Genomic DNA, 23650 nt, shown 5'->3' with positions numbered 1-23650 from the left:
AACAGCTAAAATTCTCAAAGCATCGGTGGGCGCTGCCTTGTGCAAAGTGATCAGGATAGAGACCGAATTCACAGAGCAGATCTAGACAGATCCTACATCGAGTGCAGAAGAACCAGCATTATACAAGCATTTGGTGGAGTTGTCAGGAATGTGAGGATTATAGAGATGTAATTACATAACAATTGTACTGGTGCTTTACTCTTAATTACAATCCCTCCTTTATTGAGTGAGTGTTTATGTTGATGATGTTGAGCCCCTCATCGCTTATATCGCACACCCTTTTAGAATTAGACGCGGTCGCCATGCTGAGTTCAATCTAATGTTGGCAGACCTGGATCGCTTCGGATTCTGAAGAACGCTCACAAGAACGTCTCCATTTCCAATCAGAAGATTGACCTCAGTGGCCAGAGGTGGGCTGAATGTACCCAGAATCATCCAACACAAAATAATTCTTAAATGATGATGGATCTGTTAATGTAAGTTTATGACGTGAAGAAGTTAACGGACAAAGCCTTTACATCAAAATGTATCGCGGAGGGCAGAGAGTGTACAACATGAACATATAAAGGATTATGTCATTGCATGGAAAGTCAGCAACTTTTTCGCAGAACCCGAAAGTGTAATCGCTTCAGCTCCAGTTGATACAGTTGATCCTGATAGTCCCTTTTGTTCTCTGGACAAACACACACACACACACACACACACACACATCAAAATGACAGCTCAGGAACTCCATCAGGAAATAACAACAGAAAGGTCGAGTCAACCAGAAATCATCTGTACGCTTAATTTGGCTCCATCTTGTCACCTTTCATACCTGATTCTGTTAAACACATTCAAAGTGAATCAGAGGGGTGATTAATGAGGCAGATAAAATAAAATAAATAAATAAATATAAATAAATATTATTATTAATCAGGAAATTAATTTCTCTAATTCTTAACCCATCCCATCCTTTTTTATTATTGGGCTGCAGTGCAGCGAAGCGAAGCAACTGGGGTTTCAGTGCCCTTGCTCAAGGACACACACTTACACACAGCTGGGGGAGAGCGATCGAACCCACACGACCGCGTTTGAAGAGACGCCCTTACCCCCACTGAGCTAAAGCCGCCCGATCTAGTGCACAAAACACGACGAGGCATTTAGATGCGGCGTGTAAATCATTGTTGACTGGCATGTGCGACTTTTCTTGACGAACGAGTTCTGGATGCAGTCAGCATTGCAAGAAGCTTCATATCTCAATCCTAGAACCATAAACTCTGTACTTTTGTTCATAAAAACGGTTTGATGCTCAAAAGGCTACAAAAAGGCGAGCCGCTATTTGCTCCCAGTTAATGGTTTCTCAGTGCATGAGTAAAGCCCTTACAACCCATAAAACAACCCTCCGCTCACAGGGAGATAAGCTAAACAAACCCTGCGTTGCTCTTATCAAAGTAATGCATTTGTGCTTTTGGTCGTAAAACTGTGCGTGAGGAAAACAGGAAGTGGATACTGCTTTGGTGGTTAGAGCTGCTGGCCTTCTGTAGGTGTGTGTGGTTGGAAAGACAAATTAAATCCCAGCTGAGCAGGTATCGACAGGTACCTCACCTGGCTGTATCACATATCTGCATTTTATTGCTTAGATCATTAAAGTCTGAGCGCCTCAAGGTGCCAATTCATTTTTACCTTCGCATTGAAAATGCGGAAGGTAATGTTTTGATCGCCGTGTATTTGTATGCGTGCGTGCGTGTTATTCGCATAAGTCAAAAAGTATTAAACCAAATGGAATTTGGTTTAAAACTTGCAATTACATGCAATTTGGTGGGATGATTGGTTATTATCCGGGGCCCATTTGATTCGACTTTGGGATCGATCGGGTCAAAGGTCAAGGTCATGAAAAGGCCAACATCTTCTTTTTACCATAGCGCGGTCAATTTTTATCCAATTGGCATGCAACTAATGCCAAAATGTTCATAATTCAATGCCCAATCTTGTGATGTGCGAAGGTATGCGCTCTACCGAGTGCCCGTTCTAGTTTTTGTATGCGTTTGAGAAGAGCAAATATAGCAAATGTCATAGTTAGTATTGTAGAAAGTGAGATTTCCATGTCTTTTAAAAAATGCTATTTAGTTACAGTACAGTTGTGTTGTCACAGCGATGCAATCACCAGTAGACGTGGAGCTCAACGCTGTGTAGTTGACACACACACACAATTTAGAGAGTTTCCGGCGACAATGACACTGCAAAGATGGCAACAGGGCAGATGCGGAAAACTGGAAAATGGTGACCAATTCGATCAGACTGGGCTTTCTCATGATGGGCCCTTAACCCTTTCAGCACCAAGCTATTTTTAGGTGAAAATTGCACACCCAAACTAAAAAGGCTGTATCTCTGCAACCACTAGGGCTATTTGAATATTTTTTTACAATTTTTAATTTGTTAACATTTATTTTTTGGTTCAGATGTGTTAATATCAGTGTATATGTTACTGGTTAGGAGTAAATGAAGATGGCACACTGCAAAAAAATAAAAATGTTTCAGGTACGAATTGAAAAAATAAGCTTTTTCAGGATGATTCTCTCTTTGAAAAGATGTTAAAAGGTATAAACCTCTCCCAAAGCAGAACAAAGTCAGAGAGGTTTTAGTAAAGAGAGTTCAGGAGAGGTCTCCAAGATGGACATTTTGGCACATCTGCGAAACATTACTTCTCCCTCCTCCTGTTACCTTTAGGGTCAATTTGACCCCATTCAATGTTTAACCTCGGTGTTCTTTAGGGTCAATTTGACCCCATTCAATGTTTAACGTCGGTGTTCTTTGGGGTCAATTTGACCCCAGGCTGTTTTTCACTGTGTCAAACATATAAGAAATATCAACTTTTGTATATATTATAGGGCTATTTAGGTAGTCAACAAACACACATAAAGTACCTCACACTTAAACTTGGGAAACAATATTAATTCTAATAATTTTCTGGAGGTTTTAATTGCTGGGGTCAAATTGACCCCGAGGGTAAAATATGTTAGTAAATGTTAAGGTAACAGGATTTTTTGGAGGGAGTTATGTTCCTTATTTTAATCAAGGGTCTCGGGACAGAAGGTGTCATATGTTGTACTAATTTGTTATTTGTGATATTAGGCCGTAAACATAAAAGTCACTTGACTTGAATCCTATCAAAAGTTAGAACAATATCGAATAAAAAGCCGACAAATGTTTTGGGTCAACAGTAAGCTTTTATCACAGAAGATAGCAGAAGTAGAATAATGGCTTCAGGGAAAAAAGAAAGTGGAGACAAAGGGCCAACATGGAGAGGGAAAGGGTGCAGCTCTCATCCTGCTTCCTTCCTCTCCTCGCTAAAAAGAGGCTCACACACACACACACACACACACACACACACACACACACACACACACACACACACACACACTGCAGGGATTGAAACACAAGTGAGATGTGGTTGGCTTCATTGTTGGCTAAATCAAATGCTCAGCATTTTTTGCAAAAATACACTTAATGTGCAGAGGTTACTGCACATTGAGCTGTACGAAAACCATGTTACGTATGAGCAGAACACATGTTGAGCACAGAGGCGTATTCAGACTCGCCACCCAGCTGTGTCAAACACAACGGGAGGTAATGGATGTTCCACACGCCAGACATTTTAATGGTTTCTATCCCTGCCAATTCAAGCACACACACACACAGAGACATGATGAAGTGGGATTTTCAGAATTTGACGTCGCCAAATCATGCATGGGAAATCTGCAGAACCGTTCTCCAGCCCAAACACTGCTGACCTAAAGGCTGAAGAGAGTGACTATAAACACGCACCATGCTGCCGTGTCTGGCAAACCCCGTACGTGCCGGCCTCCTATACGCTGTTCTAACCTTTAGCTGTCTTGTCCCAAAAGGTATGAATGGTCCTCCACGGAAAAAGACGTGAGCTGAAGTGTGTTTGTGTTTTGTTTTCAGCAGGAGGAAGAGGACCCGGACCGAGGGCAGCCCTGCATGCGCTGTGGGGACCAGTGCCCCGGCTTCCGTGTCCATGGCTGGAGGTTTGTCTTGAGCAGCGTCAGTGCGGCCTGGTAGCTTTTTGCAGGAAATGTTTTTCTCATACTTTATAATCACCTTTGCAGAGTTGCACTCTTTTCTGTTGCTTTTTGGATATTGTGCAACTTCATATAATAATAAGCTCCTTAAAAGGGAGGTCACAGTGTATTTTTTTCTCAGGCTGTTAAACTTCAAAGGGTTCATTTTGGGCACAGAATCAGAAGAATTGTAATTGATAGCTTACTAATATATATATATATATATTCTGAAAAACAAGCAGCAAACAGAGACGTTTTATCTCATTGGCTGACATTGTCTAATATAGTGTGCAGCTATCATGTAAGGGCGAAATGTGTCTGTAAAAGACACTTACATGTTCGGCCTTGTGGGTAAATAAAAGTGTAAATGTATAGGAACTAATGTTAGGAGTCAAACTGCTTGCCCGTGTGTGCATGTTTGTGTTTGCACATGTCTTTGGAGGGCCATCAACATTGCTTCCAATGGAAATCAGCTTATCTGTGATCTGTGTACACGCTGAGTGCAGATATACAATAAAAGAAAACAAACATGACAGGTCACCGCATGCTGTTCACAGAGCCGATCGGTCTTCGTGACCTCGTGGTCGCAAAGAATCAGTGCTATAGAGTCACAAGTGCCATTAAGCCCTGGCCATTGCAACAGAAGCAGCTGTGTTTAGTTTGAGTGGACTTCATCTTCAGGGGAAAACAGAAGCTGTGCAGAGCAGCAGGATTAACAATAGTCCATCCTGCAATATCCAGCGATTTAAATCTATGACCGATGCTTGTGTGTCGTTTTTTGTTGGGACAACATTTTATTTGCTTTGGTGCACATCAACTCAGTGTTCACCAGGAACAAGACGAGATCGAGTCAGCAGAAGGACAAATGTTTCGCAGGATGTCCATATTGTGTTTTGGTCTTTAGTCTCTGCAGCAAAAAGGGCTTTCAACTCTTGCAAGTCCTGCTTTTTTTTTAAAATGTAGGTACAAGCCACGTGTCTACATACCTCCTCCACCTTTTTATCCAGGAGTTGTTTACCGTCAAAGGATCCTCAATTTATTTCCTTCTGTTCTGCAAGTGTTTGCGTGCTCTCCTTTGAGCCCCCTTTTCTTTTCTCTTTTTCCTTTAGCCTGTTAGAAAAAGATCCAGCTGGTTGGATCTCTTGGTTACTTTAATCCTGACAATCGCACTAATAAGATTAGGCCCCACTGCTGTGATACGAACCCGCTGGACCACTTCATAACCTTCTCTCTCTCTCTCTCTCCCCCACTGTCTCTGTCCCTTTTTCCATCGTGACATTTGTTCTGCATTGCACTTCCTGTTAAAACATATAGAAATAACGATCTCTTTATGAGCACTTACTTATATGTGCGTACAAGAAGCAAAGAGGCCATTGTTTGGCGGGAGGCTGTATGATCCAGACTCTAAATGCGATTGTTCCAAGTACAACGCGTTGTGTTGAGTGGCTCCAGACTCTCGGCAGGTTTAACACCGCTAGATGAATGAAAGGGGAAAAAAGGAAAGAGACAATCCCAGATGGCCGATGCATGGCGGAAGCCAACTGCGCAGGAATGTGTACTTCATGTCACCAAAAGACTGAAATTGTATCTTTTAGCTTTTTCAGTTCAGATCCCACTATTCAGGTCAAGGCAAAAGCTTCGACGTTAGGATGTAATCCAAAACATGTGTGCTGCTCTCTACCTCTGGTGGAAGTCCTGCCTCTGAACGCATCGGTCCGTTTGCAGATTCCGTGTCGTATTAACATAAAGCAGGAGAACAGATCGTAGATGACAAAGAGAGACGTCTTGTTGAGACGTCTCTCAGCTGATCCAGGAGAACGAGGGACATGAATGGGATTCAGTGATTGAGATTTATGGGGGTCAGTCTTTAAGACCCGGGAGTCCCGGGCTAATGGCATCTTCCTTAATAACCTATTTAGAATCACACCTTCCCTGATCGACACGCTCATCCGAGTGTCCACAGAGTTAGTCGTGATGCTCGCTGAGAGGGAAGTGATCCGTCTTCATCCAGAGCTTTCCCAGACAGAGCTTAAAATGAGGTGGGGGGCAGATGGTGCTTCCGCTGTCCAGCAGCGAGTGAATTGAGTTACTTTTGACCCACAGGTCCCCGCCACGCTTCAAAAGTGTTCAAAGTAGCCATGGCTATTAGTCTGGGCGGCCATGCGGCAATTACTCAGTCGCTAATTAGTGGCTGTGAGTGAAAGGACAAGGCCCATCTGCTTCTTCAAATCAGATCGAATGAGGGCTGCACTCTACTTCCTGCAGTGAGTTATAGATTATTACAGCAGCACACATTTGAAGCAGTGGCTTATCTCATGGCTGCTTTTAATTACTGTGTGCTGACCTGCAACACATCCGTCTTCCCCAAAACATTGTTCTAGGTTAGCTGTTTGAAAGTTAGTTGTAGAAAAAGTGGGCATCATGTAAAAGATGTGAGGTAATGAGCGATCATTGTGAAGATGAATTATGAATGATTTCATCTGACCAGGAGTCCAAAATGAAAAGATATTCAGTTCATAATCATACAGGACAAGAAAAACTGAAAATAAGAGAATATTTCATTTCAAAATAGTTGCAAATTATTATCTTTATGTAAATTGAGTAATACATCGGTTGCAGCTATTACTTCTGAACGGCGTTGTTGACTGGGAGTTTTTTAATTGTTACTTTGACATGTTTTGGGCCCAAAGCAATATGAAAAAAAGAAAGAAAAGAAAGAATGCACAAAGAATGACACATGAGCTGGCGTGTCGTGGCTTCACTAAGACTGAAAGTCTGCTGGATATTTCACCAGAGACACTTTGTTGTCATGCGCGCCCATCTTGATCGCATGAGATGACAGATCCGGCACAGCATTGCTCGTGGGCTCAAAATCTGCTCCACTTTCATTCTTATGATTAATAACTGCATCAAGGCCACAAACAATCGTCCATCTGTTATGAATCAGACGCAGCAGTCTGGTCCTCGGTGAGTTTACTCTTCGTGATCGTCACGTGGACTCTTGACTTTTTCATTTCTTCAAAGGGAACAACGCCCGCTGCATGTATGTGTAGCTGAGCGTATCATTTAAAGTACATTCAAACAAAAGAAATCACATGAGCGTGTGTGTACCTTGAGAATGATGTGTGTGTGTGTGTGTGTGTGTGTGGTTGTATTCACTGCCTTTTGTTCGAGCTCACTGTCAGCGTGGAGGAGGGTGGGGGTCGGGGACATTGAAAAGAGCCGAGCAGACAGAGAAATGACCACATGGAAAGGAGCTGCCATGGAACGGCTCGTTCCGACTGTCAGACTCGCCACCGACGGGATGCGAACCTTTCCAGAGCACAAGTCGGGATGGGACCGCGTCAAAAGGCCAAGAGGGAATAATTTGTCATGATTACAGCAGGTAATGAAGAAACCATATTTTACTGTCTGACAAGACATTAAGTTAAGAGATGGAGTGAAGTGTGTGTCTGTGTGTCTGTGTGTGTTTAGAAGAGGATTCTTTCAGATTATATGTTGTTTTGTACACACATCTGTGTACAGTTGGTGTACACTGTACACAGCTTAACAGGAGGATTTTAAGGTCTTCCCGAAGACGTCATTTTATATAAATATGTACACTCATTAAAAGTAAAGTGCAGGCTAATATATTACTGGGCAAACTCAGGTCATTTTGGGACATGGGGAGGATTTAACAAGCCGTAATCTCTGTGTTCAACAAATTAAAATGATTTAAAATCCCTTCAGCCAAAGCTAATTAAAGCTGGTGGATTTCTACAAAGTTCGAATGAGTTTATTTCTGACCACGTGTCAATATTTACTTTAAATGTACTTTCTGTTGGCAGACACTGTCCTCTCCTCTATGTCCTGGACCACCCTGCTTTATTACCCGGGTGATTTAGTTTATTTCAGAATGCTTTACTTTAGTGGATTATCACTCATTGAAGTTAACGACAATTATAGCATTTAGAGGCAGATTGTTGTTTAATGTCCAAAGCGGCATCCGCTGGGGCCCTTGGTTATGAACACACACAGGTCGGGTCCCTTGGGTTTCTTGTTTTGTCTCGGTCTAGGAAGCACAGTTTGAATACTTTTGTCCGTGAACTTTTATTTAGAGCCTTCCACTTCCACTCGTGAGGATTTTGCCTCCTTTGGACTTCCCTTCCCGTTTTTTGATCAGCAGCAAATGTAGCCATAAGGGACAAAGCCTCGGTTTAGTCTAAACATATTCTAAATGATTATGTATGTCCAAAAACTGTGGAATAGCATTTTAAATCATTGAAATATCTCTTCTGATAGTGGAGATACAAGACATTATATATTTATCCATATATAATGGATTTTTGCATATTTAACCTATTTCCGCAACAGTAATTTGTTATTCAACACACTTCATAGAAGACGACCTTTGTGCCCAAATAAATGTCAGAATTACATTGCCTCTGCACTCTGGTGATGACATCACAGCTCTAAGATATCACATGTACAAACGCCATAATTTACAGACTTTAAGTATTTTAATGACTTCACATGAAGTTAACCTGGCTCGTCAGTTTCCATGTTTTGAGATCCATGATTTTACTGCAGCACATCACAGACCAGTGGCGGAGTCTCTGGCTGCTGGTGGGGTGACGGAATGGTGGAATCCTCCGGTGAAACATCTGCCAAAAGAGCAAAGGAAGTTTCAAATACACAGTGTATGTTGTGATGGATATGGCTCGGTGAAACATGCATTTTTGCAGCACTTATATAGGTGGAGCTTTAGCTAATATTGAATAATTGTTTTAATACTTTGCTTTCCACTGTTTTTCCCTAGCCATCTGTATTTATAGTCGGGTGACTAAGGTTTGAGAATAATGTTCAGCGTTGGTCATTTTATCAGACAGACGAACGGGTTTCAGCATCAAACGCAGGGACGGAATGATCAGAAGTCTTTCAATATAATTACAAAATATTTAACACAGGTCTAAAAAAAAAAACCTAAATAAGAAAATAGCTGAAAAACTAATCAAGACAAAAAAATGTTAACAAGAAAATATTCAAGTGTATTCAAATAAGCTTTTTTGGGGGTGAGTGCTAGTTAATAAATGTAACATACCCGTTGTAGATCCAATTGAAGAATCTTGCGTTCTTGTAGATATCGCGTCAGTTTCCACAGTTTGACATTCATGGTGTTGCTGCAGCACCTCTTGTTGGACCAGCAGGGATTGAAGAATCTTGACTTCTTTCAGACATCGAATTGTCTCTATGTAGGCATCTATAAACTGGGACTGAGCCCGTTTGAGCTGCTGCTTCAGATAACAAATCTACAATGTCACAAATCACAATACAATTTAATTGTAGGTTTTATTCTGAGAGAGGAGGCATCATTTCCATCGGTTTTGCTTCTCTCAATTGAGTTTGTCTAATCCTCAAGCTACGGTGGTCTTATTGGTCTATACATCTAGTGAATGGCTGGTAAATGTTGACATTTAGCAGCCTCAGTATCTCATTTCTCACATTGTATTATTCATAGTAATGTTGTACACTCTTCCTTACCTCATCCATACGGCTGTCGACAGTTGACTCCAGTTGACACGGGTGCAGGACGGGCTGCATCTCTGCAATTGAGCTGGGATACAAGTGTTTATATATTTCTGACACATATACATGAATTCATCATCCCCATTTAGTAAAGTGGCCTTAGACTGAAAACACTCTCTAAAAGAACATTACACTTACTTTAGCTCCTCCGAGCTGAGGTCATCGTCCGGCCCTTGAATCAAATTATTCAGCTCAACGGAAAGACTTACAAACAGCTTTCTAAATCTAGAAGAGATAAATATGAAGAGTGAAATCTGTTGTAGTATACATCATTATTACCTTCGCATTGAAAATGTGGAAGGTTATGTTTTGATCGCCGTGTATTTATTTATTTATTTATTTGTATGCGTGTTTCTCGCATAACAAAAAAAGTTTTAAACCGAATCGCATGAAATTTGGTGGGATGATTGGTTATTATCCGGGGACCATTTGATTAGATTTTGGGATCGATCGGGTCAAAGGTCAAGGTCATGGAAAGGTCAAAATCTTCTTTTTACCATAGCGCGGTCAATTTTTATCCAATTGGCATGCAACTAATGCCAACATGTTCATAATTCAATGCCCAATCTTGTGATATGCGAAGGTATGCGCTCTACCGAGTGCCCGTTCTAGTATACTTATGATATACAACGGCACAGCGTGGCTTTTGGCAAAACTAAATGGGAAGGGATGAAGTAATACAAAAAACACTGTAATTTGCAGCTCCAGTGTTGACATTACACTTACTTTAGCTCCTCTAAGCTGAAGCTGATGTCATCGTCCATCTTTTCTAACAATAGAAACACCTCCAAGCACATACTTTTACCCAGGTCATTAACTCTAGAAGAGATAAATATGAAGAGTGAAATCTGTTGTAGTATACGTCATATACTTATGATATACAGCGGCACAGCGTAGCTTTTGGCAAAACTAAATGGGAAGGGATGAAGTAATACAAAAAACACTGTAATGTGCAGCTCCAGTGTGTATTATAATAGGCCGAGAACTCACACTCTTCCTAAAACTAGATTAGAACTTAACCCAACAATGTTTGTATTTCTATCACTTCTTCCTGAAGCCTCTGTTTCCTTGGTCCTCACGATCATTTTGTGTGTTTCAAGGAATGCAAATAGGAGGGATGGAGAGCATAATTCAAAGTCCTGTCATAGCCAAAGTGTCAAAGCCAAAGTGCTACATTTAGGAATCTAAGAAAATGTGGAGTTTTTTGCTGGAAAAGTGATTTATTTTCTGCCGATAATCGGATTTATCGATGCAGTTCTTACCTTTTATATCGCCTATATACCTCCCTGCTTGCCTCATTCCACCTATTTAGCAATAACTGTTTTGAAACAGAAACATATATCAGACATAATAATAGGAAAAGTTTAGGCCTGTGAGGACAGGACACTGAATATGATCCATAACTGACTTCTCGTACTTACCGAAAGAGGTCCCTCCTGTAGCTTCTCTGACTCATTGTTAACATCCTCACTTAAACTGGCAGCCGGTGACGGCTGTCTTGTAGAACTGGTGATGGCGTCGAGTTCAGACACCAGCGATTCTAGCTTTTTTACAGTTTGTGGCATTTTTTCCATCCAGCATGCAAACACTTTGTCATCGAACTTAGAAAAAGCATGATACATTTGGTAATTTAGACAGCGTCAAACTAACAAGATTTATGGTTGTGAAAAAAGAAAAGCATGAACCATGTTGTTCACCAGGTCTCGAGACTCATCTTGTACAGATATCAAAAGCTCCTTTGCATAAGAGCTGATATCCCATTGGTTCAAACTCTCCACATCACAGACCAGTGGCGGAGTCTCTGGCTGCTGGTGGGGTGACGGAATGGTGGAATCCTCCGGTGAAACATCTGCCAAAAGAGCAAAGGAAGTTTCAAATACACAGTGTATGTTGTGATGGATATGGCTTGGTGAAACATGCATTTTGCAGCACTTATATAGGTGGAGCTTTAGCTAATATTGAATAATTGTTTTAATACTTTGCTTTCCGCTGTTTTTCCCTAGCCATCTGTATATCTAGTCAGGTGACTAAGGTTTGAGAATAATGTTCAGCTTTGGTCATTTTATCAGACAGACGAACGGGTCTCAGGCATCAACAGCAGGGCCGGAATGATCAGAAGTCTTTCAATATAATTACAAAATATTTAACACAGGTAAAAAAATTTAAAAAAAACTAAATAAGAAAATAGCTGAAAAACTAGTCGAGACAAAAAAATGTTAACAAGAAAATATTCAAGTGTATTCAAATAAGCTTTTTTGGGGTGGGTGCTAGTTAATAAATGTAACATACCCGTTGTAGATCCAATTGAAGAATCTTGCGTTCTTGTAGATATCGCGTCAGTTTCCACAGTTTGACATTCATGGTGTTGCTGCAGCACCTCTTGTTGGACCAGCAGGGATTGAAGAATCTTGACTTCTTTCAGACATCGAATTGTCTCTATGTAGGCATCTATAAACTGGGACTGAGCCCGTTTGAGCTGCTGCTTCAGATAACAAATCTACAATGTCACAAATCACAATACAATTTAATTGTAGGTTTTATTCTGAGAGAGGAGGCATCATTTCCATCGGTTTTGCTTCTCTCAATTGAGTTTGTCTAATCCTCAAGCTACGGTGGTCTTATTGGTCTATACATCTAGTGAATGGCTGGTAAATGTTGACATTTAGCAGCCTCAGTATCTCATTTCTCACATTGTATTATTCATAGTAATGTTGTACACTCTTCCTTACCTCATCCATACGGCTGTCGACAGTTGACTCCAGTTGACACGGGTGCAGGACGGGCTGCATCTCTGCAATTGAGCTGGGATACAAGTGTTTATATATTTCTGACACATATACATGAATTCATCATCCCCATTTAGTAAAGTGGCCTTAGACTGAAAACACTCTCTAAAAGAACATTACACTTACTTTAGCTCCTCCGAGCTGAGGTCATCGTCCGGCCATTGAATCACATTATTCAGCTCATCGGAAAGACTTACAAACAATTCTTTAAATCTAGAAGAGATAAATATGAAGAGTGAAATCTGTTGTAGTATACATCATTATTACCTTCGCATTGAAAATGTGGAAGGTTATGTTTTGATCGCCGTGTATTTATTTATTTGTATGCGTGTTTCTCGCATAATAAAAAAGTTTTAAACCGAATCGCATGAAATTTGGTGGGATGATTGGTTATTATCCGGGGACCATTTGATTAGATTTTGGGATCGATCGGGTCAAAGGTCAAGGTCATGGAAAGGTCAAAATCTTCTTTTTACCATAGCGCGGTCAATTTTTATCCAATTGGCATGCAACTAATGCCAACATGTTCATAATTCAATGCCCAATCTTGTGATATGCGAAGGTATGCACTCTACCGAGTGCCCGTTCTAGTATACTTATGATATACAACGGCACAGCGTGGCTTTTGGCAAAACTAAATGGGAAGGGATGAAGTAATACAAAAAACACTGTAATTTGCAGCTCCAGTGTGTATTCTAATAGGCCGAGAACCCACACTCTTACTAAAACTAGATTTTAATAACTTAACCCAACAATGTTTGTATTTCTATCACTTCTTCCTGACGTTTGTGTTTCCTTGATAGATCTGCATCTCTGCAATTGAGCTGGGATACAAGTGTAAATATATTCAGTAAAGTGGCCTTAGACTGAAAACACTCTCTAAAAAAACATTACACTTACTTTAGCTCCTCTGAGCTGAAGCTGAGGTCATCGTCCATCTTTTCAAACAATAGAAACACCTCCAAGCACATACTTTTACCCAGGTCATTCAATCTAGAAGAGATAAATATGAAGAGTGAAATCTGTTGTAGTATACGTCATATACTTATGATATACAGCGGCACAGCGTAGCTTTTGGCAAAACTAAATGGGAAGGGATGAAGTAATACAGAAAACACTGTAATGTGCAGCTCCAGTGTGTATTATAATAGGCCGAGAACTCACACTCTTCCTAAAACTAGATTAGAACTTAACCCAACAATGTTTGTATTTCTATCACTTCTTCCTGAAGCCTCTGTTTCCTTGGTCCTCACGATCATTTTGTGTGTTTCAAGGAATGCAAATAGGAGGGATGGAGAGCATAATTCAAAGTCCTGTCATAGCCAAAGTGTCAAAGCCAAAGTGCTACATTTAGGAATCTAAGAAAATGTGGAGTTTTTTGCTGGAAAAGTGATTTAATCGGATTTATCGATGCAGTTCTTACCTTTTATATCGCCCATCTACCGCCCTGCTTTCCTCATTCCACCTATTTCGCAATAACTGTTTTGAAACAGAAACATATATCAGACATAATAAGAGGAAAAGTTTAGGCCTGTGAGGACAGGACACTGAATATGATCCATAACTGACTTCTCGTACTTACCGAAAGAGGTCCCTCCTGTAGCTTCTCTGACTCATTGTTAACATCCTCACTTAAACTGGCAGCCGGTGACGGCTGTCTTGTAGAACTGGTGATGGCGTCGAGTTCAGACACCAGCGATTCTATCTTTTTTACAGTTTGTGGCATTTTTTCCATCCAGCATGCAAACAGTTTGTCATCCGTCTTAGAAAAAGCATGATACATTTGGTAATTCATACAGCGTCAAACTAACAAGATTTATGATTGTGAAAAAAAGAAAAGTATGAACCATGTTGTCCAACGGGTCTCGATACTCATCTATTACAGATATCAAAAGCTCCTTTGCATAAGAGCTGATATCCCATTGGTTCAAACTCTCCACATCACAGACCAGTGGCGGAGTCTCTGGCTGCTGGTGGGGTGACGGAATGGTGGAATCCTCCGGTGAAACATCTGCCAAAAGAGCAAAGGAAGTTTCAAATACACAGTGTATGTTGTGATGGATATGGCTTGGTGAAACATGCATTTTGCAGCACTTACATGGGTGGAGCTCTAGCTAATATTGAATAATTGTTTTAATACTTTGCTTTCCGCTGTTTTTCCCTAGCCATCTGTATATCTAGTCAGGTGACTAAGGTTTGAGAATAATGTTCAGCTTTGGTCATTTTATCAGACAGACGAACGGGTCTCGGCATCAACAGCAGGGACGGAATGATCAGAAGTCTTTCAATATAATTACAAAATATTTAACACAGGTCTACAAAAATAAATAATAATAAAAATAAAAAAAAATTGCTGAAAAACTAGTCGAGACAAAAACATTTTAATAAATGTAACATACCCGTTGTAGCTAGTTGAGTTTGGGTCGCTGGAGATCCAGAGTGCGAGACGTGACTGTTGCTGGAAACCTGAGGATCGGAGGGCCGAGACTCCGACGACATCTCTGCAGTTAGTTCGCTAGCAACCTGTTGGGGAACGTTAAGTGCAGTCAACCGTAAGCCTCCTCGAAGATAACATCAACATCTAACGCTTCACTTCAGCCAGTCAAATGTATTTGAAGGTAAACAATCACCATGGAAACAGCATCCGTATCTCATGTCGTGCTTTCATAATATAATATAATTCGGTGTAACTAGTTTGGTGCGAATACTTACAATAATTCACGTTGTTTGTAGTCTGATGTTCTGTTCACTAAAGATAATTTAATTTAAATTACAGCTAAATTAACGTTAGCGCCCGACACTTTGAAATAATCCGCCAACATCCGTTTTCCCCTTCGACTGTTGATGACGTAGCCACGCACAAATCAAACCGACTCTTGAGCTAGGTTAGCTTGAAGCGATGGCTGCTGATAAGTTGGAGTTGGTAGTTGATCTAAAATATTAAATCAACAAACGGTTGCAAGGCATTTTGTTTTTTGTTCATACCCCAATTCATCCAGTGGGCAAGTGGCGCGGGTCTCTGGTGACGACGGTTATACAATTAAATAACTGTCTTTAAATCCTCATCTAACGTTAGTTATGAACTTTAACATACCCGTTGTAGCTCTTTGTGCTCGTTGAGTTTGGGTCGCTGGAGATCCAAAGTGCGAGACGGGACTGCTGCTGGAAACCTGAGGATCGGAGGGCGGAGACTCCGACGATATCTCTGCAGTTAGTTCGCTTGTAACCAACCTGTTGGTTAACGTTAAGTGTTCTCAACCGATAACATCAACGTCTAACGCGTCACTTCTTCAGCTGTTCAATCACCATGGAAACAGCATCCGTATCTCATGTCGTGCTTTCGTGTGTCATACTACAGAAAGATATATACGCTATTAATTCCATACTTTAAAGTGGTGCCGATGTGCTCGTTTGTACATCAAGCATTAGTAGGTCCTAGTAGTCGTAAATGTTTCGGCGTGTTTACAAACCAGTGATTTGGTAAAACTAGAGCAGTCTGCATGAAGAGAGACATGATTTGAGACTCTCGTGCCTACTTTCACCCAAATATCATTAAAATTAGACTCACTGGTGATTCTATCCATTCATCATCTGGGGGGGGGGGGGGGGCAGGTGCCATCTGTCCCATCGTGCCAGGGTCCGGCTGTGTCCTCCTACCCGCTTACATAGGCATGTGCGTCACAGCTCAGTTCTCACTCTTTGCTAACAATACACACACACACACACACACATCTGGGGTCGGATTCCTGCCAGCTTGGCTTACCGTATTTACTATTATTTATATTGGTTCTTCCTGCTTCTTGATTGTTGTCGTCATATGCGGTTCACATAGCAGCATTTCTATTCCCTCTTTCGTCAACTCAATCAAAAGAGAGCGGATTGACGTGCAGCGATTACCTGTCGGGGCTCACATTTTTATCAGCGCCTTTTCTTTACGAGTCGATCGATTAGAAGAGGATCACTCTTTCAAGCACAGTTTACATGCACTGTGTGTGTGTGTGTGTGTGTGTGTGTGTGTGTAAAGCAGCATTGTGTCTTGTGAACTTGAGCCACCAGGGCCAGCTGGCAGGCTGTTATGCAATCACAACAGAGATGCACACACGCAGTACACGTTGCCATGCGGCCACGTCGTCGCCTACATGACACCCACACCTCACAGGCACCCCGGGGCGCTTTACTCTGACTCCACCGGTCCCACAGACCGGCGCACCCACCTCCAGACTGATTGTAGTGATGAGTCGGAGAGGACTCGAGGGGGTGTAACATGAGGCTGAGGGAGATTATTGCTCCCATCTTCACCTCCCTCTCTAAACTGCTGATTGACAGCCAGGCTTATGTCAGCGACCTCATTTCCCGCTTGTTTGGTCGTAGCATGTTTGGGATGTGAGATCCACAAACATCTGAGAGGAGATTGAGTTGACTCCACTTGTGAAAATGCATCGTCACTCCACTCCATCCACACGCAGCAACATTTTTCGGTGACGTTTTGAGTTTTAAAAGATCTGGAGATGGTGTTTTTATGTAACGGTGTGTCATTTTTGGCTGCAGAGTCAACCGTAATAATGTGTGTGGGCTGGTTTGCGACATAATGTCTCCAACGTAAAGTGTGTTAATAAATAATATGGCTTCAAAGTGGGAGTGCCCAAATGCAAGTTATTATATGAGAGTTATGAGTTTTAGAGCCCTGCTGTTTGGGTTTGTTTTAAGAGCTGGCATAATGATGTTAACCTTATGTTCTTCTTTATCTGGCTTAATTGTGGGTTCAAAAATACCCTAAATTCTTTATATATTTTCTTTGTTCTTCGTCAAAGGCATCTGGAAACCAGAGGCCGATGTAAATCTGAAGTCGGGTTCACGTGCCGTGGTTTTCACCGCAGCACCTGCAGCACTGGGAGAACCCGCCGCCTGAAATATTTGACATGTGATCAGCTTTGGCGTGTGTTGTAAATCAGTAAGCTCCAAGCGGTCTTTGTCTCCACAGGAAGATCTGTGTTCACTGCAAGTGTGTGCGAGAGGAGCACGCCGTGCGCTCGGTGCCGGGCCAGCTGGAAAAGATGATGACGAAGCTGGTGTCAGACTTCCAGAGACACTCCATCTCCGACGATGACTCGGGCTGCGCCTCCGAGGAGTACGCATGGGTCCCACCTGGGCTCAAGCCCGAGCAGGTAACCGGGCGAATGCAGAGTCGAAACGCCCAAACGCCGCACTGTATAAGCGCGATGGACATGTTCATACATACACAAACAATTAGATCACCTCGCAGTCATAACATGTTTTTGACTGCAATTGAATAAATTGCTCTCTGAATGAATGAATGTATCTGTGTGATTTAAGCTCTTGAAGTGAGCACACCTTTCTCCTTGTACAGGTATACCAGTATTTCAGCTGCTTGCCAGAGGACAGGGTGCCCTATGTGAACAGTTTGGGGGAGAGGTACCGGATCAAACAGCTGCTGCACCAGCTCCCAGCCCACGACAGTGAGGTAACCTCGCTGGTTTTAGCCTCTGGCTTCACTCCTGGTGTATTCTAGTAGTGTGGTGACATGCTAAGTAGATGCAATCACTCAGTCTAGCAATTTTTCTGAATCACAATACAATATTCCTTGTTTTTTATTCATATTATTTTTGATTCTGAGCTATCGTTCCAGCGCTCCCTTCAATGATAAGGTTTTTCGAAGGTTTCTTTATATTTTCATTATTGATTTTCTTTCTTTTGAACGAAAAAGGGGAAACAAATGGGATTATGCTGATATTGTCTGTTATAATACAACTATTATGTCCCGTCTTTGACCTTTTTTAAATAGTATTTGAATTGGTTTATGGTGATTTATTAAAGAAATTGTTTCATATATTTCTTTTCAAAACACTTTGAAAGCACTTTGTGTTTATTCGACATCCGGTTAATCTTTGTCTTTCTGTTGCCCGAGTTTAAACAGTAACTGGTAAATATCATTCTGTGAAAGGCTCCATTTGGTCAGAATAATTTACCATTACACAATAAATCCAAAGCACCTTTTGGATTATTCAAAACTCGTCTCTGTGTATCACTTAAAATCCAGTTGCAACTAATGCAGACTTTTATAATTTTTAGGACACTATTTAAAATAAAACAACACATCCCAAGAGGCATTTTTAAAAACTAATTACTTTATTCATCTCACTGAAACTCAGAAGTAAATGATGTTTAGAAAGAAGTATATCTGTGTTTCCCGTAGTCCCAGTACTGCAACACTCTGGACGAGGAGGAGAAGAAGGAGTTGCGTTTGTTCAGTCAACAGAGGAAAAGAGAAAACTTGGGCAGAGGCGTCGTCAGACTCTTCCCAGTAACTATGACGGGAGCCATCTGCCAACAGGTAAAGCAACATTTCTATTTTATGTTGAAAAAAACGTAACAGATTCCCTCATGAGACGGGACAAGACACAGCTCAGAAACAACAGCATCCTGATCTCACTTTGAAGAGACAACCCCGCATCTTTTCTGTGAATGTCCAGTCAAGGTCGATGGTAAACTAAAGCAATTCACAAACACACTCACACTCACACTACACCTGCATTTCTTCCTTGCATCCGACTACTTCACTATTCCGTCAAATATTGGCGCTAGATGCAGGAAGAACAGCGGAATTTGCAGCTGAAACTCTGTTTTCCGAGTTAATATCGCACTCACTGAGGAATGTGTTGCTTCAACTACCGTCAACTCTGATTGAACATTCACATAAAATGTGCCACATTTTCCCTTTTAACGCATGCGAGTGAAAGCTAATCAGAGCCATGCTCTTTTTATAGGACTGGAGAAGGTTCAGGTGCAAGTAGGTGCAGGCATGGCTCAGGGGCCACAGCTCACCGGGCTGTAATGATGACAGGGCTGCACAAGCAATTTGCTGTGCACCCTGCAACATTCACACCATTTGTTCAAGGATATGCCCTCTAACTTTTCCGCCCCCCCTCCTCATCCCAACCCTTTTTTTTTTTTCCAGTGCGAGAGGCAGATCTGCGGCGGAGACATAGCGGTGTTTGCCAGTCGCGCAGAACAGAGCAGCTGTTGGCACCCTCAGTGTTTCCAGTGTGCCACCTGCAGCGAGCTGCTGGTCGATCTCATCTACTTCTTCCAGGATGGACAGATCTACTGCGGCCGGCACCACGCCGAGAGGCTGAAGCCGCGCTGCCAGGCCTGCGACGAGGTGACTCTCTCTCTGACAAACCCCAACCTGTCTCAGGAACCTTCATCAGCAGCAGGGTTATGCAGCAGGTCTCTAAAAGTACAGTGGAGTCGGAGTCAGAAAGCAAGTATCCCGCTGGTCCGAGACGACTTGCACTGAGTTCCATTGGGCATCTCTCTCCACTACAAACTGTCCGCTGAAGGCATAGGTTTGAAAGGTGTCTTAAAAATAATAAAAGCGCCATCGTGAGTGAGTTGTATAAAATATAGGGCTTTTTATTCAAGTGTGACTTGTGCAGAAAGATCCTTTTCTGTAGCCCCGCATTATTCATCAGGCGCTGTCTGGTATACTAAATCAGTATATAATCATGTCCCTGATCAGTGCATCGTAGAGGGGTGTGTGGTGGTCTCCGCTTGTTTTAAATGACCTCAGAGTGATTTAAGAGATTAGTCGACTAATGGATCTGCCACCACTGACCTACAAGCGTCCTTTAGACCCAGAGGGCGACTAAGCCTGCAACAGGGCGCCAATAGCATCTTTTATTCCCCCTATCTTGATAAGCCAGATCCTCAGTACTCATTTTCACAACTAATGTGTTTACTTCTGTCCCCATGAACTCATCCCCGCTGTGCTGAGTGACCTCTCCCTGTCTTGCCGTTGTGTCTCAATCCTAGATTATTCTGGCAGATGAGTGTACGGAGGCAGAAGGGCGACACTGGCACATGAAGCACTTCTGCTGCTTTGAGTGCGAGGCTGCGCTGGGCGGTCAGCGGTACATCATGAGAGAGAGTCGACCGTACTGCTGCTCCTGCTACGAGTCCCTGTACGCAGAGTACTGCGACACCTGCGGAGGACACATAGGTACTGAATCACATGTAGATAACTCATTTACTGGGTTTCAATACAGCTAAAAGCCATAATCAAGCTGATTTTTTGTACTCTTTATTTGGTGACACTTACGTGTTTAACGTTTATAGGCAGTGAACCAAATATTGAATTCATTCTTAAAGGCACTGTTATATAATTGTGAGCAGATATACAGACATTTTCAGTATTTGTCTTCAATCATACCTACTCTTTTGAAGACATATGACAACTGTGTTTTATTATATTGTCATTCATTCATCATCCGTTTATCCATCAGCATCCACTTCATTGCCCCACAAAAGGAGTTAAATCTGTCTTCAGATTATGAACAAAGAAAAAAAGCGGCAGAACAACTGATATGTGTCCATACTAGAGATAACCGAGATATATTTTGAAATGACTCAATTTCCTCTCAGGTATCGATCAGGGTCAGATGACATACGAGGGTCAGCACTGGCACGCCGTGGAGTCTTGTTTCTGCTGCGCCCGCTGCAAGCTACCGCTGCTGGGGCGCGCCTTCCTCCCTCGAGGGGGGCTCATCTACTGCTCCAGGGCCTGCTCGCTGGGCGAGGACCCCAATAACTCTGACTCCTGTGACTCTGCGCTGCAGAGCAAACCGCCTCAGCACAGACGTGGCGAGACGGCAGAGAAACAGCAGCAGCCACACTGCGGCTCTCCACTGCAGCCACTAGAGGGTGCCGTCCCTGTTCTAGTTCCTGCAAAAGACTGCGTTCAAACTGCAGCGGAAAACAGAGGTGATGATGCTACACTGGTGTCATACGTTGATGTTGTGTCGGTCAAGAATTGACCCTCTGAGTGAATTGTAGACTGTTCTCACACATTGACTTGCTCTGCTTCTCTCAGGGGTCCACTGCACTGCTCCAGTTCAAAACGGACTTCCTTCACCAAGTGGACATCCTCATCCAAGAGGCTCCTACTCTCCTCTTCCCCACATCCATCTAGGAAACGGGTTCGGTCCATCTTGGCCCAGCGACCTTCCCCATTATAGTTTACTGCCAGGGGAGTCTGGTGTCAAGCGCTCTGTCGCAGACCTTCAGTTCAAGGGAGAGCTCAATTCAAATACTGGACTAACTGTCCTTAATTCAAGGGGAACCTCAACTAAAGACTGTAGGAACTGGGTGGAAAGGACAAATAAAGTAATGCAAGGTATCAGAAATCACTGAAACAAACAACAAAGTATCCTTGTTCTGTAATTATATAATCTCATCTCCATGTGCTCCTCTGATTGTCTCTCTGCAGTGTTTCCTCCACAGAGAAACTCCCACCGGATTTCACCTGACTCGCCTCCCCTCCCGCCCAACAACCCATCCATCCTCCCGCCTCCTCTGCCCCTCAAGTCTCGTGACTCGATGCCCCTCGACTCACCCCAGCCAAACCTCCCGCAGCTCGTGGACAGACCGTCTGAGTCCCCGCCCCCGCTGTCTCGCAGTGGCACAGCCCGGGTCAGCTTCAGAGAACCAATCAGCAGCAGCTACTCTGTGGATGAAAACGAGGATGAAGATGAGAATGAAGATGAGAATGAGCCAGAGCTGCCAGAGGGAATGGAGAACCTGCAGGAGGAAGATGAGCTGGAGGAAGGTTTCGGAAGCAGGTTGCATCTACAGAAAGGCGTCCCGCCGAAAATGGATCTTCTGGGTAAGAAAAGGCTTTCAAAGAGATGAAATATTGACTGACATAGAACCTGTGAATCAAGTTGATTTCGTTTTTCTCATCATTGATATTTGTACCCAGATGGATCCTCTTACCACCAGCGGAGTCTGCGGCGACGGCTTCACCCTCGCCGCTTCCCCTCTGACCCTTCTCTCCACCCGGGGGCAGAGAGGCACTCCAGACACTCGAGGCCCGACCGGCCTCGACTGGACACCCTGGACTGGAGGGGCGAGAAAGAGAGGGACAAGCGGGGCTCCGCCGTCGCCGGCTCACTGACCCTCCAGCCGGGCCAGCGCAAACACGAAGACTCTTGCTCGACATGCTCTTCATCCTCAGACTCAGAGGATGATGGCTTCTTCCTGGGACAGCCCATACCTCTGCCCCCGCAGCTCCGAAAGCAGCTTCCCGAAGAGGGCCAAGACAGAGAGGGGGACGGGGAGAGGGAGGTGCCGAGAGCCTGGGGAGTGAGAGGCAGCCTCAGGCGGAGAAGAGCTCACAGCCTTGGTGCAAAGGACAAAGATAAGAACTGTGCTATTTCCTAACGTCAAAACACAGCATTGTGATTTCCTAAATTGTGGTGCACAAGAAGAGCTAACGACCCTTCATTACACACGTGCAGACTTTTCCCCATCGTTCCAGTCTTAATACGCAGCTGAAGAAAGCACAATAAACCCTCAGAAAGGTCACCAACTTTAACTGAACCGTATTTACGTTTGTTTGACTTTTTGAGGTGTTACATTGTAGAAAATGTGAGTGTGAATCATTTGAGAAGTGATGAATGTGAAATGATTATTGTTAGGATTATATTGTAACATCCAAGAGAGGACTCACTCGTTCATTGCAGTTTATTTGAACGTGACTGTGAAGTGAAATGTTACTACTTTTTAACGTCGCCACCATTTACTCATGCAAAACTTACAGTAGCACACACGACCACGAACCGACTTCTCATTCCTCTAACATTGGTTGTAAAATTAAATATGAATTATATCTTTCTTTTCCCCTGACTGTAAGCATTTACTGTGCTCTTATGTGCAATTTTCATATGTCTGTAATGTTTTTACGAACACTAAATGGCCAAATACTACGGGATGGAGTGCGATGAACTGTGGTAGTTTTATGAGCGGTTACGTTTGTTATGTGTGTGTCCAAACGAAATACTGCAAAGTGTGTCTTCATTCATGTCATTACATTTTAATCCAAACACACTTATTTTGATATATCTGGTGTAGGTCGCTGTTCTTTCTAGTTGTATCTTGGGTAAAAGGAAGAGATTATAATTTCTGTTTCTCAGATTGTGTTAGACATTACATTACATTACATGTCATTTAGCTGACGCTTTTATCCAAAGCGACTTACAATAGACAATTTTTGTTGTTATTAAATTCGTCTAATGTGTTTGCCTTGCTGTGAACTTTATTCCACATTCCACGCAGACCGAAACATTCAACACAGACCTTTGAACAGCTTGTCAGTCGATGCAGATGAGCTATGACTCCTTATCATCTAGCCAGCAGGCACAAAACAAAGGCGGGGTC

The 23650-nt window shown here is 42.7% G+C and overlaps 2 protein-coding genes across 2 annotated transcripts in view; one reads left to right on the top strand and one right to left on the bottom strand.

Moving 5' to 3' along the window:
* Window positions 1–23510, top strand: part of prickle3 (prickle homolog 3) — a 27864-nt gene extending 4354 nt beyond the window's left edge. Inside the window, exons 2-11 of the mRNA XM_056422720.1 lie at window positions 3949–4031; window positions 17397–17580; window positions 17784–17897; window positions 18630–18767; window positions 19392–19595; window positions 20249–20435; window positions 20858–21196; window positions 21306–21608; window positions 21702–22097; window positions 22194–23510. Of these exons, the coding sequence (XP_056278695.1) occupies window positions 3949–4031; window positions 17397–17580; window positions 17784–17897; window positions 18630–18767; window positions 19392–19595; window positions 20249–20435; window positions 20858–21196; window positions 21306–21608; window positions 21702–22097; window positions 22194–22654 (2409 nt within the window). The 3' untranslated portion in view covers window positions 22655–23510. The remainder of the gene's footprint in view (window positions 1–3948; window positions 4032–17396; window positions 17581–17783; window positions 17898–18629; window positions 18768–19391; window positions 19596–20248; window positions 20436–20857; window positions 21197–21305; window positions 21609–21701; window positions 22098–22193) is intronic.
* Window positions 8122–15957, bottom strand: LOC130199325 (uncharacterized). Its single transcript, XM_056422721.1, has 17 exons — window positions 15510–15957; window positions 14815–14938; window positions 14263–14426; window positions 13998–14177; window positions 13839–13894; window positions 13316–13408; window positions 12542–12628; window positions 12359–12431; window positions 11919–12126; window positions 11327–11478; window positions 11051–11230; window positions 10892–10947; window positions 10356–10448; window positions 9768–9854; window positions 9585–9657; window positions 9145–9352; window positions 8122–8707 (listed from the first exon to the last, which is right to left on the bottom strand). Exons 2-17 carry the CDS (start codon window positions 14912–14914, stop codon window positions 8625–8627), a joined length of 1893 nt encoding a protein of 630 aa, XP_056278696.1. The 5' UTR covers window positions 14915–14938; window positions 15510–15957; the 3' UTR covers window positions 8122–8624.
* Window positions 23511–23650: the final 140 nt, after the last annotated feature.

The sequence above is a fragment of the Pseudoliparis swirei genome, chromosome 9 (genome assembly GCF_029220125.1).
Source record: "Pseudoliparis swirei isolate HS2019 ecotype Mariana Trench chromosome 9, NWPU_hadal_v1, whole genome shotgun sequence".
In the NCBI taxonomy this organism is placed as follows: Eukaryota; Metazoa; Chordata; class Actinopteri; order Perciformes; family Liparidae; genus Pseudoliparis; species Pseudoliparis swirei.
Note: the sequence above shows the minus strand (reverse complement) of the source record. Positions and strands in the feature narration are given on the sequence as shown.